The following is a 17,671-nucleotide window of genomic DNA, read 5'->3' as shown; positions in this document are numbered from 1 at the left end:
TTTATCACGTAATTTGTGAGTTACATTTCCGATACGTCTCCTGTGTATGTACATATATGGTGTTACAGGTCCGAGGTGCATTTACAGTTATGACACTGCTTGGAGTTACGTGGATATTCGGCATATTCGCTGTCGGTGACTTCCGATTACTTTTCCAATACATATTCAGCGTGGCTAACTCTCTGCAAGGATTTATCATATTTATCGTGCGATGTGTCCAATACCCGGAAGCAAGAAGGGCTTGGGGAGGGTTCCTAAGGACCGGGGAGCTCAAGAGCCACAGAAGCGGAAAAAACAGGGGAACTTCCACCAGAAACACTTCGTCCAGCAGCCAGACCAGAGGCACAGGCACCATCAAGGTAACTATCACATGTTATAGACATATTGAAACAAAATCTATTCGGCGTGTTTCAAGAATGTTATTACAAGCACAAAATGATAAATGTCCTTAAAACACAATTCAGATTTTTATAATGTCTGGCTCTGTTGACAGTCTGTCAAGGCTTTCCATAAACATACGTGACATCCAAACAGTTTAAATCATTGTACAGTAATTTTACACAATCTATTACATATAAAAAATCATTTCACCACTTTCCATGGTAGCAATTCCATAAAATTCACGAAAACCGATGTAAGGAAAACACTTTGCCAAAGCACATGAACACTAGTTCTTACGCTAATTACGTACATTTAATTTACTATAACCGGACGACAAGTAAGTGGGAATTTATTTTAATTGATTTTATGCTATAAATCTTCAAAGATTTAGGTAAGGCTTAGACTTATTTTGACAGTAAAACGCGTTTTTTATCACCCCATCATAGCAAACGAGTTTTAAAGTGTGTACTCTGTTATGATATAGCTTTCATGTCTATGAATATTTTCCCTTATATACGGTTTTCATGAAATTCGGTACAAGCATTTTTTAATTGACACCATTTTGAAATTGATGTTAGGAAGAAATCATTAACATAACCGTTAAAAAACTTTTTTCCGTTTTTAAATATTTTCTAAACACAACTGTACATATATAATATTAACTTGTGTATGTGTGTGTAAGTGATATAATATGCATTACGTGGTTTAACTTGTATAATACACTTCCTTGATTATTGTAGTTTCAACTTCGTTGGGAAGATATAAGTATATTTTTATTATATCCAATCTATAGAAATCTTATAGTGAAGTTTTATTTAAATAATTAATATGCACCGATGAATTGGCTATAAATTATACTTTACAACATTTTGAACTAATGCGTATTTAAACGTAAATGTTATAATATCACTGTGTGTATGTTTTACAGTAGCTATAAATATCAATATTGGTCAGTACATTTATATTTATGGCTAATCGTTAGTTGAGAATATCCTGCAATGAGTTATTAAATCTAAACTTAAGAATATTTGTAACTTAACATTGAAAGAGACTTACTGATAAATGATTAGAAAAATATAATAAAACACCTGCAACCGAAGATAGTAAAACCAAGGCACTAAACTATTGTTTTATCTTTAATGTATTTTTTAAATGGCAGGAATAAAACTAAATAACCTGTCGTTTAAGGTAGGCATTGTGTGTAGGCATATCAGTCAAATTAAACATTGAAACAGATATATTTAAATTCTGCTTTGTACGATATCTAACTAAACTGAATTAATGTAGAATCGAATTCCCCATTTTTAAACATACCTAAATCATTATCTTTCCTCTGTCAAATAATGATATATACTGTACCTTTTATGAAACAAAACTAGTCTCCAAAAAGATTAGTCTGGATCGAGCGTGGTTCTTTATTTTAAGTCCAGGAGGATTTATTGTTTAATCATCTGAAAGGATCATTCTTTATCCCCATTCTGGCATTCCCATTTCTAAATTTAAAAATCTGAGATAATCCACGAGGTTATCTAAAACTTGTCGTTGTATAACTAATGTATAGCTGGAGGATACGTGAATTCCAGATTTTCTCAGAAAAGGTTCTGGAGTGAGTTAATATATAGTTATTACTGTGTGTTTTTATATCGTTATCCAAATGGCTATAAGCTAAGTAACTTTCCCATATCAACTACTAACTCTTATTACAATTCCCTAAATCATTTCCACATAAAACTTTTTTATATCAAATTATACACTGATTACGTTCTATTAAAATTATATAAATCTTACATCAAAATAATGATATTTTAAAATTATTAAAGCTCCCTTATTTAAGTCGTAACGAATAAAATGACTATAAAGTAACTACTAATAGTAATAACTAATGAAATAACTTTATCATAAAGTCCATACAGATTCATAAAATAAATAAGGGCATGTTATAGATATTTTGTAACATATTAGACATTCTGACAGAGAATTATATGTTCATAATCCTTCCGCTGTATTTTCTGAATTGCTTACAGGGAGATATAGCCTGGGGCGGTGTACGAGCAAGGGCTAATCAAGAAAGGATGAGGGAACTAAGGACAGAAATCGTCAGACCAAGGACGAATATGTCTGGCTACTCGTCCTCGTTTACTCTTCCTCGGTTGTCTCAAGCACCTCAACCTATTGTCTTCTGCTCCATGTCCCGCAGCAGAAGCCTTCACCTGGAGGACAATAGTTCAAAGGAAGGTGAAGACACGTCGTGGAGGTAATTATTTATAACCTTTTGGAGATTTTGTTTACTGTTATAGTTAGGTTTCGGTCAAACCAAAAATCTTTAAATAGCATATTGAAAATTTGTGATACTAATCCGGTTAACGCGTAGTTTGATGTTGGGCGCCACATAGTCAATAGCATTTAAAAAACTGTATAAACAACATACACAGTATTCGGTTGCTTTCTTTCGTTATTATAAATACAATGTAAACAATAAAAAAGGTTTCAAACTGATCTTTGTTTGTCATTCTTAAATAGTTCACATATAAGTGATTTACAATTTTGAATGTGCATTACGTTTTGTGATACTCTTACTAACTTTTAGCTCCTAATTCTTTAACCACTAATTATTTCTTAAGACATTGCTCACAGATTGTTCATGATTCTTCGGCGTATAACATGTTGAAAACTGCATTTTATTCACCCATTTTGTAATCGAAACGCAAATACTTTACCAGTTCTAAATCCTCAAACCTTTAATGCTAGCTAAAACTCTTTTGAGGATATAGTGAATGCTCTTTGTACACTAAGTATGTTTACAAATCCCCTTTGTATACATCTTCGGAAGCTCAGTGCAGTATGGCATAGAGAGGGAATACATTTATGTAAATCCTTGAAACTGAATGTTTTTGTTTAGATTTCTTATTCAGGTAATTAATATCTGAGTGCTTTGTGGATTGTATATATAGAAAGACAAAGAACCAGATCCTATTTCAGTATGGCTACTATACAGAGCTTTATAGAAAATGTACTAGGCTGATTAAGTAATTTGTGTAGTTATTAAAATAATTTAAAACGTTAATTAGGTCAGTACAAATAATTACAGGAAATAGATTTGGGTTAAATGAGGCTTTTTGTCCGCACGCCTCGTTTCGCCAAATCTATTTACGTATATTAAGCATACTGTGTCATTGAACACAAAAACCCTTCCCTGCTAGTCTAGCAAGCTTGAATTCTGCCAGTAAAAGTAAATGGCCAACGTAATTATATATCTTGTATACACCCGTTCCGTATATACAAACAGCATACATGTGACGTGTAATGGGGATAATTGACATTTCCTCTCTCCCCAACGATATAGCTACGCTGAACGTACCGTACACAGCTACATACTACGTTTAAGTTTACTATGTATATACGTACAAATGGGAACGACAACGTCTAACTTACAGAGTTTACATCCTCACTAATACTACCACCCACAGTGTTCTTAGAAGACGGACGTGCAGTATATTCTAGTGTAGTAGGTAAGTGACAAATACTGATTGTCTAATGTTTCCATGAACAACCAATGCATAGTTAATCGGGTATAAATCCCATTGCTGGTTATAGCAACTTTATTATACAGCCAGGGAGTGGGACGTTGGGTCATAGCCCTGTCACCACACCATTTTGTACGTGGGCGAGAACTCGTCCTGCATAATCAGGTCACCGCGAAACGCCTGGTCGGAAACGCCACGCCCACCATGCTTCAACCAGATTTTGTCTGGGTGGTGGCAGGTGACCGCTAGATGTGTGCCAAACCGTCCTAGAAGCGGAATCGTCACAACGAGTTGTCGATGTGCGGTACCGTATTTCAGATCCGTTGCAACAAAACTCCATGTTCATTTCGGTACACATCACTCTGTAGCGCATATTGGATTAAGAGACGGACAAATTAAGAATGTAACGTTGCAATCTAACGATTTATACTGATACATTAAATTAGAATATTGGTATTAAACCCTTATTCAGGTTCAATATTACACACTACATCAAATCTGGAATACAAAAAATTTTAATGTATGGTTTCACGATTAAGATATAAATTCAATGTTAGTAATAACATTAAAGTGGAAAATATTAAAACATGTTTTATCTATGGATTAAAATGGTTGTTAAATATAAGCTATTAAACATTGTTACTGATTAAAAATTGTGGAATAGAAGTAAACTCCCAATCGATATCAAATATTATTGGAGGAAGAGAAGAAAATAATAAAATTACAAATTAGCCGCTCTGGACTCGTTGTAACGTATAGTGTCGCGGTTACTTCATCGTTCAAATAGCAGGACCTGTACGCAATCGGTGTCACAGTGGAACCTTCTATGCAACGTCAGGCATCGTTGCAACGTTCGCGTTGTCGCGACATTTGAAATGTAGCCTTTTAGTTTTTTGCTGTCGATAACAAAGTCAAGCAAAGAAGTTGTTGCTAATTCTTGAATATGCGAATGGTGAACAGTCATGTCCTTGTAAAAAAGCCACTTGCTCCACTCACTCATTACCATACCCGTAGTTTCTATATTAAGTATCTGACAGGCTTCTCAAACTATAGCACTTAATTATTCCTTCTTGAAATTATGGGAAGTTTTTGTTGCTCAGAACTCATACTAATATTTCCAGAAGACAGTGCAATGAATTTTGCTGATTTGGTCTGTAAAAAAAGGATAGGTAAATGACACATAGTAACTAGCTTTATAGAAACTGTTGTAAAACTATAAATGAATACTGAAAAGAGAACACATAATCGGTTTTATTTTCCACATAAGATGTTGCTATGATGGTTCGAATAGCTGACATTCTATGGTTCAAAATGTCAGTATTCGAATCTTGCCTTTTGCACTATCGAACAGACAATTTTGGGTTACTCTAAACCGCTGCACTACTATAATTTAATCTATTTATGACTGCATAAAAATACTGTCCCTAAGGCTTTGAGGCTCTTCGATTATTGTGTGTACGAACAATAGTGCACCCATTAAAGGAAGCAATTCTTCAAGTAAAACTTAAATAATCTGGAACTTGAAGTATAGTTTTGTAGGAGTATAAAGTGTATGCTGGTCTGAAACAAGAGAAATAAGTAGTGAAGAAGGCAGTTTTATAGAAATTTTGAAAGCGATCGGATACACTCACCAACTTCTGGACGTATTTAGGTCCGATTTAATAGTAAACTCCAGCCGTCATAGCTGTCAAGTTTCATAACTGGAATGTCACTGACGCAGGTGTGCTGTGCTCAGGGTTTAGAGAGTACATATCTTCCGAATAGCTACTTTTGGAGAAGGGAAGTTGGGTGAGATTGTGGATAAGACTGAACCAATTATATTGTCAATTGTTTCAAACTTTGATATCCCTACCTTGTCGGTTGACATTGTTCAGTGAACCATTAAGAACACAAATGGGGTATGGTTGCCGGCAATCCTGCGTTCATTATCAAATGTACATCTAGCAACGTTGGTCCTGTGCTGGTATAGTTGTACAGGTGCAGAATATTGAAAAGAGCTTCCTTTAATCTAGAAGACTAAGTTTGTGTACCCGATCGTACAAAAACGCATCTTAGAAATATTTCAAAAATATGTCATATCAGATATATTAAAAAATGTAAGTTATATTCTTTGATGAGAGATTTATCATTTTATGTGTTCACACAAACGCAACATTATGGGAGGACTGTGGTTCAATGATAAGGACAGGTGGATACTTACCTTAAACTCCAATTCCATTTGACAGACTAATCTGAGAAAGATCCTGGATATTAATTACAGTTCTAAACTTTTATCCTAATGTTTTTAGAAAGGACGTTTAGTAATTAAAATGACGAATTTTATTCTGAGAGTTTCGTTACCAACTTATGAATAACTTCAGGGTACAATTTTGGACCTTCACATGTATCTTGAACTGTCAGCTTCAGCTTTATACTTCGCTTATGATATCAAGTTGCAGCTACGGATAGCTGGAGCTGAAGATCATTTAACACTACAGTTAGCTAAACTGGTTCTTCTGTAGGATGAGCTGTAATAAATCATTTCATCCTTATACCACGTATAATAAATTATAATATTTTATAGTAAGATAAACAATCGTCATGAACAATTCGAATTGTTTTACGTGGCTGAGTTAAACAATTATATCCGGTACAACTGTGGTGATATCCACCATAAGGACAAAATCTTGCAAGCGCTGATCGTAAGTATTCGTGTTGCATATAATAATAGTTACTAAGCCAAGAACTTCTTTTAAAATTTAACTTAAATATTAACGTATTGTACAGTAAATTATAGAAATAACTTAGTTCTTATTTGTTGTTTTGATTGTTTAAACCAGCAAATTAAGTTACACGTGTTTAATCCTTGAAGCAATTTGTAATTTATTAATTATATTGTCTTGGCTTAAAGCTAATTCATTTGGGTTGACTTAGGTAGGTTCGTGGTCGTCAAATTTCATAGTAGCAACACTTCGTGGTAACAATACTTATGTCGTGGCAACAACACCTCGCGGAGCCGTGATTTGTGGTCTTCTGGTTAGAGAGAAGTATTTTTATTAAGAGCATTACTGGAGAAGTTTGTGATGTTATAAAGTAAGTGTTCAGGGATTAGGAGTATAGAACTGTAGGATTAATAAAACTGTACAAAACTGAGTTATTCGCAACACTTTGTTGGTAAGATTGGGGCCAATAAATTTAAGAGAAAATACATTGTGCAAGATATTTATGTTATATTTTCCAGGTGCACCTTCTCTGAATACATAAGCACTGTTGTTTATAAAGCTAATAGTTACTTATGTCTTGTTGTATAAATCACCCGGTTTGCATGCACAAAAAGTACTAAGTGATTTGAGTTGAGAGGTTTTTTTAAAGTCAGACCAAAATGTTTGGTAATATTTTGATTTTTAAAGTTTTACTATTCTAGTATCATAAGGCAGTAAAGGGTTTGGTGATGAGTATGGGTAAAGGAGTCTTGTTTTTAAATCATAATTTCTTTTAACTCTATTTTAATTATTTAACTATAAACCATTTTCGATTGATAGGTACGTTTAGACTTTTTCTTAGATTGCAGATTTAAATTGTATATAATTGACCACTTACTCTAACATTTTGTACCTTTTGCAGGATATGATTGACATAAATATCCTCATAAAAGTGTCTGTACAACATCTGGTTATTTATACGTTTACAGTGAAAAATCAATAACTGTTAGTGAGTTACGTAAAGTTCGAGCTCATGTGAGTTACGTAAAGTACAAGCACATGTGAGTTTCAGTTTTTTGAACTTTTTTTAACCGTTCTGTCCAATATTTAAAGTAAAAGTTTTGGAATTATTGAAGTGAACTTTAAGTTAACAAATTATAGGTAATAATTGCGCAGGTTCATGGCACCCTCTGCGCCCCCTGCTCCTACAGATCAAGGGTATGGGACAGCAGAACACTCCCCAGAAAGTCCTAGACAACAGCCCCGGCCATGTCGGCAACAGCCACCCCCACACCTCAGCGTGTCCACGCCAGAACGGCTACACTCCACTTCCAGTCCTGGTCCAGGTCCGTCCGCGCGCAGCGAAAGTGACATGGTCGCCGGACCTCCACAGCCACAAGATACTCATTATCTTCCACGACGCGAAAGTGATGCTACAACCACTGGACCGGCATCTCACTCCTCTACTTCCACTATATCCTCCCCCACACACTCACCCTCTACCACGCCAACGTTCTCGCCAACCCCCTCATGCTACGACGTTCACGTCTGGAGTCAGATACCGTTGGTCGGTGAAGATTCACATAGCGCCCCTAAGCGTGTTCATTGTGAAGAGCTTTTATAAAAACAACTTGAATTTTTTACATTTATTGTCCCATTTATTACACATGACACGACCATAAATATAAAACTACACCGACTGCACGCTGAGTATCAACGGCTCCGTACCTCCTTCTCTCGTTCCCTATAACAGTCACGTAGCATCCGATGGTCACCTACAGATGTGGATTGATTCAAAGGTCAGAATTGCCCTAAATCCTAGTATGGAATTTGAGGTTTTATAATGCGATGAAAAGGAATTTAGGATAATTGTAAGCAGTTTTTCAGATTTTCTTATTTCATCTTCTTTTATAAATCAACAGAGCACGCCCTAAACAATCTTCATCCTATTTAATATAAAGTTATGGAAATGCAAAATCTACAGAGAACAGTATTGTAATCACTACCGTTTATTTCATTTCACTAGTTTTATCTAAGTTCAAGTCTGTATAGGAATATCTTAGTCACATGATACCCACATCCATAAATAATATTCGATAGAAAAATATTGATCGGGCTTGACAAGAAATGCAGTCCTGTTTTATGGTAATTTCATATTACAATGTATACGTTTATATTGATTATTACTATTGATATGTACATTAACTTTGGACAGTATATATTTTCACCACAGCGTACTTAAACATTTTTTTCGTTTAGGATAAGAAGCGGAAAAACTTCACAGGACATTAAGTTTATTAAGTTTTTTCCAACTCTTCCTTACTACAAAACCTTCCAAAACCTTCCTTACTACAAGACTAGTGTCTCCAACAGGGCTGATCTTTCATAACACTTTTCCTATATTTTTGTTTTATTGTACTAAATCATGTATAACACAAACACAAGTTTTTTTAGATCAGTTTTTTCTTTGAGCACAATTGTATAAGAATACTAAATTCCTTTTCTACGTATCTGAAGAGTTTAAGAACTTCAGATCATCGTTTAATGTAGGATAACAAAATAATATTTAGCTGAAAATAGATTCCCGGAAGTTAAAGGGTACTTATTGACTATAGCTGGAAAATTGAGAATAGGATTTTGGAGTTGTTGAAAGCCTACAGGATAACAGCGTTTAGTCGAAGTAGTTTTATATCGATGGGCACGACACATTGAACAACACCGTAAATTTTGTTGATAGGTCAAATGTGGACCACAATTATCATATCTTAGACTTAAGGCAAGATCACATAAGGATCTTCACATGTTAAGTGAGTTTTAGAAATGTATACATTAATGTACCAGTATATATGGATCATAGACTAACTTTGTAAACTAAAAACTCGTTCTTCAAGTTAATAGACCTTATCTAAAAGAGTCACGCTGTCAATCTTTTGAGTAACTACGAGCTGTAACTAAAAATTCATATGCTTTAAGTGTTTGGTTATATTAACAAATAATCTGTAAATGTACTAATTAAAGTTAGTGACATGAAATCCGTGAAGGCTGTAACACTTGGCCAACATTTGGAATATTTAGAAGTATTATTTGGTTTTTCTCTAATAGCTGCAATTGGCCTATTTTGTCTAAAAACCTCATATTTTGTCTAAAATAAAATATTATATTAAAGTTAATAATGTTTTCTTCGAACTCTTGGCAAAACGCACTCATATTAATATAATTAACACTTATAGTGTCAGTAAAGAAATAATATTTATATCAAATAATTCAAATGTGTATGCGTATTATGAAATCTAGTCCTCTGTAATACTAACAAAGTGCTATACGTAAGTAGTTAAAACAACTACTTATTTTAAAATTACTCATTTAAAAGAGAATTTTTACCGAAATGTACGAATCATACAACATACATTTAATATCTATCAAAGGATTATTGTAAAAAATTCAACACATGGTGTTTTATAGGCGCATACGCGATTTACAAACTAATAATCCCACACACACAAAAAACCATCAGTATATATGGTATAAGTATTTCTTCACTTTTTCTATTAGCATTTTCTATTCTTTATTTTTCTATTTTCATAAGCATTAAACTTATATCTAAATAGATTATTATTACATTCATGACATCTAACGTATTTTTAAATAATTATGATCAAGTTAAAAATGTTTACAAATTCACTGTTGCTTAAAACTCCTTTTTTCTGTGGAATATTTTAAGATGTAGAACATGATTGTTTGGGGCAATTATTACACTAACGTTTTAGAAGCTATGCATAGTTGAAGCATATCGTTTTAAAATTTATAATTTCTTACTACATTTTCGTATGGGAAGTAGAACAGTAACATTATAGATCAAATTGAAAGCATTGTCAGGCTGAATTATGACAGAGTAATTCACGTCGGTTTTGTACAATTTAAAATATCAGGACTTCCATACAGTTATTACCCATGATTATTCCTTTAACAGATGTTACATTTTTCTACTAATTCCTTGTTGAGTTTTTATTAATTAAAGTTAGTGTATCCATAAAGAAATATTAACTTTAAAACAAACCGCTTTTGTATTTTTATTTAAATTGTAGATATTGAAATGTTCTTGTGTTTCAACTTGTGTACCGAAACATTAAGTGAACTAGTACACATGTATGAGACCTAACGTAGGACAATAAGTTTTAATAGTTTATATTCGATTCTTTTATTGTATTGCCGATACTATTTTGCAGTTTAATATTATCATAGTTTCTTGTTCCTATTAATTATTCATATACAATGTGTTAACCCTCCCTCCAGCTGATTTTTTAATAAAATCCAAGCATGATTACCTCATTATATTATGATTTTCATAATTAAAATTCTGGAAAAAGTTAAAAATATTGAATGAAGTAATTCTATAATATTATAATAGCAACTGTAATTAAGGTCGTAAAGGGGCACGGCCAACCCTGTACGATCCAGGATGTACATCCTGAATACGTCCTCCGCATACACGATTTCACATTCGACTTCCTTATCCTTTAGATTTAGAAATTAAAACTACTATTTAATTATTTATTTTATTTTAAGTACATCCCAATATATTAGAAATAGTACTATATTAACAAAACCTAATGCAATTGTATTTATATTAATAACACTCAAAAATCAATAAAACCTACAGGGATCATCGTAATTTCTGATGAAATTACAGTATTCTTTAACAAAATACAACCCGATTAAAGGACCTACAGCGAAAAATAAAGTTTATATATAAATATATATAACACAATCTTAAAGAGAGTGAATAATATGTGATAGATATATGTGTGTGATCACTTCCATTATTGTATTAAGTATTCAACACGTGTTCTCATACATGTGTACCAGTAAGATCCCACCTGATAATTGAATTGAATAACTTAACGAAAATACAATGCAAAGTTCACTACAGTATCGGTATTCTTTTTAGGAACGCGTAACGAGTGTACAAAAGTTAACTCAACTTACACTGTATAAGTCATAACCTCGAGGTTGAAGTGAATTATGATCGTTGTTGCGTCGTAAACTAAAACGAGGCACGTTTCGATGTACAGCATGCTAGTTGCTAGCAATATTTATGATGTAGTTATGCACAATGATCAAGAAGTTATCTGCGTAAAAGTGCTAGAGAATGTTTTGAACAAACTCAACATATATGATCTGACTATTTTAGAATATCTACTGCTGAAGGCTGTTAAAGACCTATTTACAGTAAGAAAATTCAACACATTAAGTTTTAACTATTATTCTCATCAACAGATTGATAACGTAACACAATCATTGTTTATAAACATCTGTAGTGAAGTTCTTTATAGCAATATGTTAATAAGCAGTCAAAAAACGAATCCTAGTATATTGGTGTGTAACACGCAGAAAAAAAATTCCCGAATACGTTACTGAGTTCCGTATGTACAGTCGAGAACGTCAAATACTATTAATGTTATGTTATAGACTGATTCACCAGCTAAAGTTACTTAAGGGGGCGCAATCAGATTTTGGTTATATTTTGTTGTGTTTGACAAGGACAATTGAGAAAAAAAATTTTCGTTAGATATTTTTGTTATTTTAGACATTATGAGTAATTATTTAACCAGGGTGAAAAATAATGGCTGAAGATAAGGATATGTATTTTTCATAATATTTATATGAATTAAGTCCCAAAGCAGATATGTTTATTTAATCAAATATAACTTAAATGAAAAATTACTGTCGTAAAAATGGCATTTGTAAACAAAATATTACATAGATTTTATTTTTTTTAAGCATTATATTCGTATTTTATTCTAATTAAAACCCGTTACATTCCTCCGGTTTCCTTTGGTATATCCTTAAAAACAATCGATATAGCTCAGGTTACTACTTAAAATATATAAAATATTTTGTTGAATCCAATATTCAGTATTTATTCTTTCTCAGGGAATACGCTATTTGAATGAGCGGAATTATTAAATTTTAAATATTCAAACAATAAACGATTAAACCACCGTCAAAACTTAACATATAATTTCGTTCGTTACTTTACACAATACAACGTCCTTATATTTTTGCAGATAGCATTTTCAAGCTTAATCCATCAGAACTAATACATATTATTTGTCACGAAGGAACTCGATGCAGCGTTTCTTCCCACCAAGTTCTTCAATCTAAAGTAACCGAGTGTTGTCGTAGTGTAAACGGAACGTGACAAACCGTGAATTTCATGCACCCGTAATTCAGAACCAACAAAGCGCTAGTTCAATTTTAATCCCACTCCATTAGAGAGTGGTACTGAGACTGAAATACTAAAGATAATTAAAATTATTTAAATAATAGTAAAAATCATTTAATTTCACTACGGGCCTTCCTACTTCTTAAACGTTGGCTCAAGCGAAACATTCAATGCTCAATATATTTTTATGAGTCTCGGATTTTTTTCTGGTTATAGGATTTGTCTTTTGCATAAATATTTACCAAGAAGTTAGTTTCAGTTCCTTGTTCATAAACCAACAAATTTTAAAATGTGATAAATAGTGCTTGTAAATTATAAAAAAATGCAGTCTCATTTTGATCAACGCATATATATTTTAGTTTATTCATTTTTACTATCAAATAATATGTTAATTGAATTTCGTGTTTTACAATCGATGACACCTACAAACACTAGATCAATTTAAAAAATTACGCTTTGTTTTTTTCTAATGTCAGGACACGGCAATCAGAACTATAGTCTAGAAATCAATAAACCTACTTGGAAGAGAGAAACACAAGCAATTGGTTAGTTAAATTTATTATTTTCATATCATTAAAATGCTTATAAATGTGTAATTTTTAGCAAACAGAAATTGTTATAATAGGTTAAAGTTTACAAATAAAGTTCTATTACGTTTCATGTTTGAATATTAAAAATCTCAATCGTGTTTTAATTTTAAAAACAAAATTTAAAAAAGCACTATCTGTTGCTATATTTTCAGTTAGTTCACTTTTATCCTTGTGTTATCCAAAAGGTTTATTTGATAAAGACGAATAAACCCCTTAAAAATATACTTTTACCACATGTTTTCTTTGTTACTTACCCAGACTTCAAACAATTACATCAACACCTTCAGAACCTTGGTGAAATCTAAATATTTTCCTTTTTTAATTGCAATTCTTTATTAATAATAATAATATTATAATAATAACAAATACGATCCAATGTTATAAATTCATTATTATAAATATCATGAGGTTGTAATGATCCAATGTCAAAATTTAGTTTTTACAAATATGTTTGAACGGATTGTTTTATATCACGGGGAAATGTGTTAATGGAGTACACGTTTTCACCGGGTTTGTCTTTTTTACATCTAAAGCATATGCTGTTACTACCCAAAGTAAAATCACTCTGTGGGTCAAACCATGGATGGATAAAACAATTGTGAAATCATATATGAACTCCTCAAATAATTGCCTTAAAAAATGTACGTGTATTTTACTTGTCTATTTTATTTACTTACAATATAGTATATTTTAAATAATAACAATATTAACAGTTGAATTACGTTTTAGTTACTCAAGAATTTTTTTTTATTTTTATAAGGCAGGTGAGAACTAGGAAAGTTCTTTTTTCTTTATATGCCCACGCCCATATATTTCAGCAATGAACCTATGTTTTTTCTGTGGAAATAAACTAATTAATATTCACACCACGTTATAGTATGCAGGCCTATAAAAATTAATTGAATGCGATATAAATCTATGACTTTTGGACCATAACTTCCCTTTCAGGTTCAGTTAATGTTTCGTCACTCGCTTATTGATAGAGCAAATAGAAAACCGTGTACAATGTGTACATAACCCGGAGGTGACTTCCCAAATTATTACTATCATGTCAAACATCAAAGGAAAGAAACTCATTCTGTTCTCGCGTATTGGCCGTATCATGAAGCGTTAGTTATTTATGACGTTGTCACTGCAATGTCAAATAATTTTCGATTTCATGCCACTTTGATATATTATGAATTGTATGAACACGAATTATTGAATATTTTATAGCGAAAATAACAACTTGTTACAGTTAATAATCTTGTTTAAAATTGCATGGGATTATTAGTGCACTTTAGTGCAATAAAAATAACTTTAACACTTATCAGTTTTCCTTTCGAGGGTGTATTTTAATTTTTTAACTGACACTGTAACTGATATTATCATCATATAATGTATAGATTCGTGCAAATAATAAATTAGTAATATTGTAGTTATCATACATATGTAACTAAAAACCATCCACTAAAACGTGGAAAATAAAATGACAAATCACAAACTTTTCGGTTCAATATTTCTAATTGCAATGACTGGATCATCCTCATGACAACTGTAAACATTACGTATGACCAACTTAGGTATATTGTATTCCGAAAATTAACTGTTACAACTGTAACAGATTTGATAAACGCCTGATATACAACGCTCATCCAGTACGTGTAAATAGAGTAGAAAGTTACCATTTATTTAGCATAAAGTGTTAAGACTGAATAATCAGGACTAATATATTTCTTTGAAATGCTCATAATCAAACTTCACCAAAGATATATTTTATGTAAACTGTAAGAATATAGATTTTGTATAAAGTATTAGTGGCTACTGTACTGTAAATGTCATATTTGCTAAAGATACTTGATGAAGGAATATATAATTATTAAGTAAAGTGTTGTTTAGTAAGAAAGGCTAAGGAAACTTGTGTGATTTTGCTGTGAACGTTAGTATGTGAGTGTGGTTGAATGTCAAAACTCAATGACTTAGTGTTGTAAAAAGTTATGAATTAAAATTATCCGTAAGAAGGTTACTATGGTCGTTATCTATAAGATATTAAGATTCTATGAGATTGTAAGATGAGGAGACGGTGATTTGTGTAAGATCGATTTCTGATAAAATATACAAATGTTGTGTTTATGTAATTTTATGCTGTTAGACCACAGTGTTGTATTGTAGGCCTTCTTAAGCATAGCACAATCGTTGCTTACAATAGGTATCCGTTTTATTGTGTGAGTATTTTATTAATGTTGTATTTTCAGAGAATCTGTTTTAGAATAGAGTTTTATTTTATTAACTGTTTTATGTACTTCTCTACCATATTTTAAAGGAAATTTTAATCATTTCATAAGAGTTGTAAATACATCTTTTTCACATAGTATAATTAAATTTGATGTAGGCCTTAAAAAGTTAAAGTGACAGATTTAAAATATAATCAATTTCATGTACGTGAAAACTATGACGATCAATGCCAATGAAAAAGCATTTAATTTCAATTCGCATACGGATACGGATTTATATTTTGGTAGATACTCTGTGTCATTATTTATATATCATTTGATGTTTTTAATTGACCATTAGCAAGTCTCTTACATTATTTCCTTAATATGGCTTTTATCAGTTCAATTTTTGATACTACATCTTTTACGAAAATACATGTTATGCTTCTAATGAAACATATAGTTATACGGGCCTTAATTTACCTTATTTATTGCAAGGTATTATTATACCTTACATTTAAGTTTCATAACAAGGAAAAATATTTCACAGTACTTTTCATTTGTGGACATAAAACATATGTAAAATATTACCTTATATAATAAATAGTGTGAACTCATCTGATTTAGAATAAAAATAAGGAATATTATTATATTTGTGTATAAGTTGCTGTATCCTATAATGTATTCTTTGTTGTAGTAAGTGGCACCTTCCTGTTATGAGGAACACCTCAAATAAACTGTGTTATTTTGCTATAAAATTGGGTTTTATTACAATCACCTTGTACTGTATCTCTCTGACTGAAATATTGTCACATTACGATTTATTAAAGAGGTTAGACCTAATTTCTTACCAAACGGAGACCACCCTTAAGTAACAGACTGCAGCTTTAACCTGTTGACTTCTGCAGACGCCTTCAGGCCCAGAACAGACTGCGTACTAAATATCAAATCAAATCAAATTCTTTTATTGTCGTAGACATTGTACATGCATAGACATTGTCAATAAGCCGAAATACTACTCTTTGTCACAATAATTAGAGACAAATTATAGTTTGAGTTAACTTAAAAATATACTGAACCAGTTACAAATTACAAATTATGCCTTCCAGTTGGATCAATATCGTAAATAAACTATTAAATAATCAACAAACTATTTACAATAACATATATAATAACAAAAAAATATAAACATATGGTTAAAATCGAAGGGTAACAATAACAGGACAAAAATTTTCATTAAAAAGTTGTGTCAGAAAGCTCTAGGAATTCATTAAAACCATAAAAGGGATTTTTTTAAAAGCCAATAATTTAATATTTTTTAGGAATACCTGTTGCAGGTATTTATTTATATTGAAAACTAATTTATGATACACTTTCTTACACATTACAACATGACTTTTTTTTTAAATTTACTTAAACGACAGTGCTGAAAACTAATTTTATTTTTATTGCGGGTATTGTATGAGTGTTATAATTTTCATTTAGGACCATGTCAGGTAGTTTTTTAAGGAATAGACAGCCAGTTCAAATATGTAAAGGTTAATTACTGTATTTATTTCTAATCTTTTAAAAATAGGCTTACAATGATCAGATGGATTTGAACCGTCAATTATTCTAACGACTTTCTTTTGCAATTTTAAAATTTCTATAATTCTTGAAGAGTTGCCCCACACAAGTAAGCAATACTTAATTATTGATTGGAAAAAAGCAAAGTAAGCCATTCTAATATATTGAGATGTCACACAATTTTTCAATCGTCCCAACAAGTATACAACTTTAAATAGCCTAGTTTTGATATAGTCTATATGAGTACTCCATGTAAGCCGATGATCAACACTTATACCTAAAAACTTAGTACTAGTAACTGTTTCCATTTCCACTAGTCCTTCATCATACGGCCTTAAAGAAAAATTATATTTTCAGTTTTTATTTTTGTTTAATAGATAAACCGTTAGCTCTAAACCAGTTTCCCGATTCTTCCATTGAGTTATTTACCAAATTTTTTAAGTCTAGGAGGCTACTGTAAACATTTACAAATGATGTATCATCAGCGTTAAAGAAGAGTATTACTAGTAAC

The 17,671-nt window shown here is 31.8% G+C and overlaps 1 protein-coding gene across 3 annotated transcripts in view; it reads left to right on the top strand.

The window, feature by feature from the left end:
* The window catches only part of LOC124369085 (latrophilin-like protein LAT-2), a 381,707-nt gene extending 365,355 nt beyond the window's left edge, over positions 1–16,352 (top strand). For 2 of the 3 annotated variants that reach the window (XM_046826807.1, XM_046826804.1), the window contains 3 exons: positions 69–359; positions 2,406–2,635; positions 7,763–16,352. In XM_046826807.1, the coding sequence (XP_046682763.1) occupies positions 69–359; positions 2,406–2,635; positions 7,763–8,210 (969 nt within the window). In that variant the 3' untranslated portion in view covers positions 8,211–16,352. Of the gene's footprint in view, positions 1–68; positions 360–2,405; positions 2,636–7,747 lie in introns of all 3 variants that reach the window. The other variant, XM_046826808.1, reaches the window with a different exon arrangement.
* Positions 16,353–17,671: the final 1,319 nt, after the last annotated feature.

Source organism: Homalodisca vitripennis, chromosome X (genome assembly GCF_021130785.1).
Source record: "Homalodisca vitripennis isolate AUS2020 chromosome X, UT_GWSS_2.1, whole genome shotgun sequence".
NCBI lineage: Eukaryota > Metazoa > Arthropoda > Insecta > Hemiptera > Cicadellidae > Homalodisca > Homalodisca vitripennis.
The sequence above is the reverse complement of the archived record's forward strand: the minus strand, read 5'-3'. Positions and strand labels throughout refer to the sequence as shown.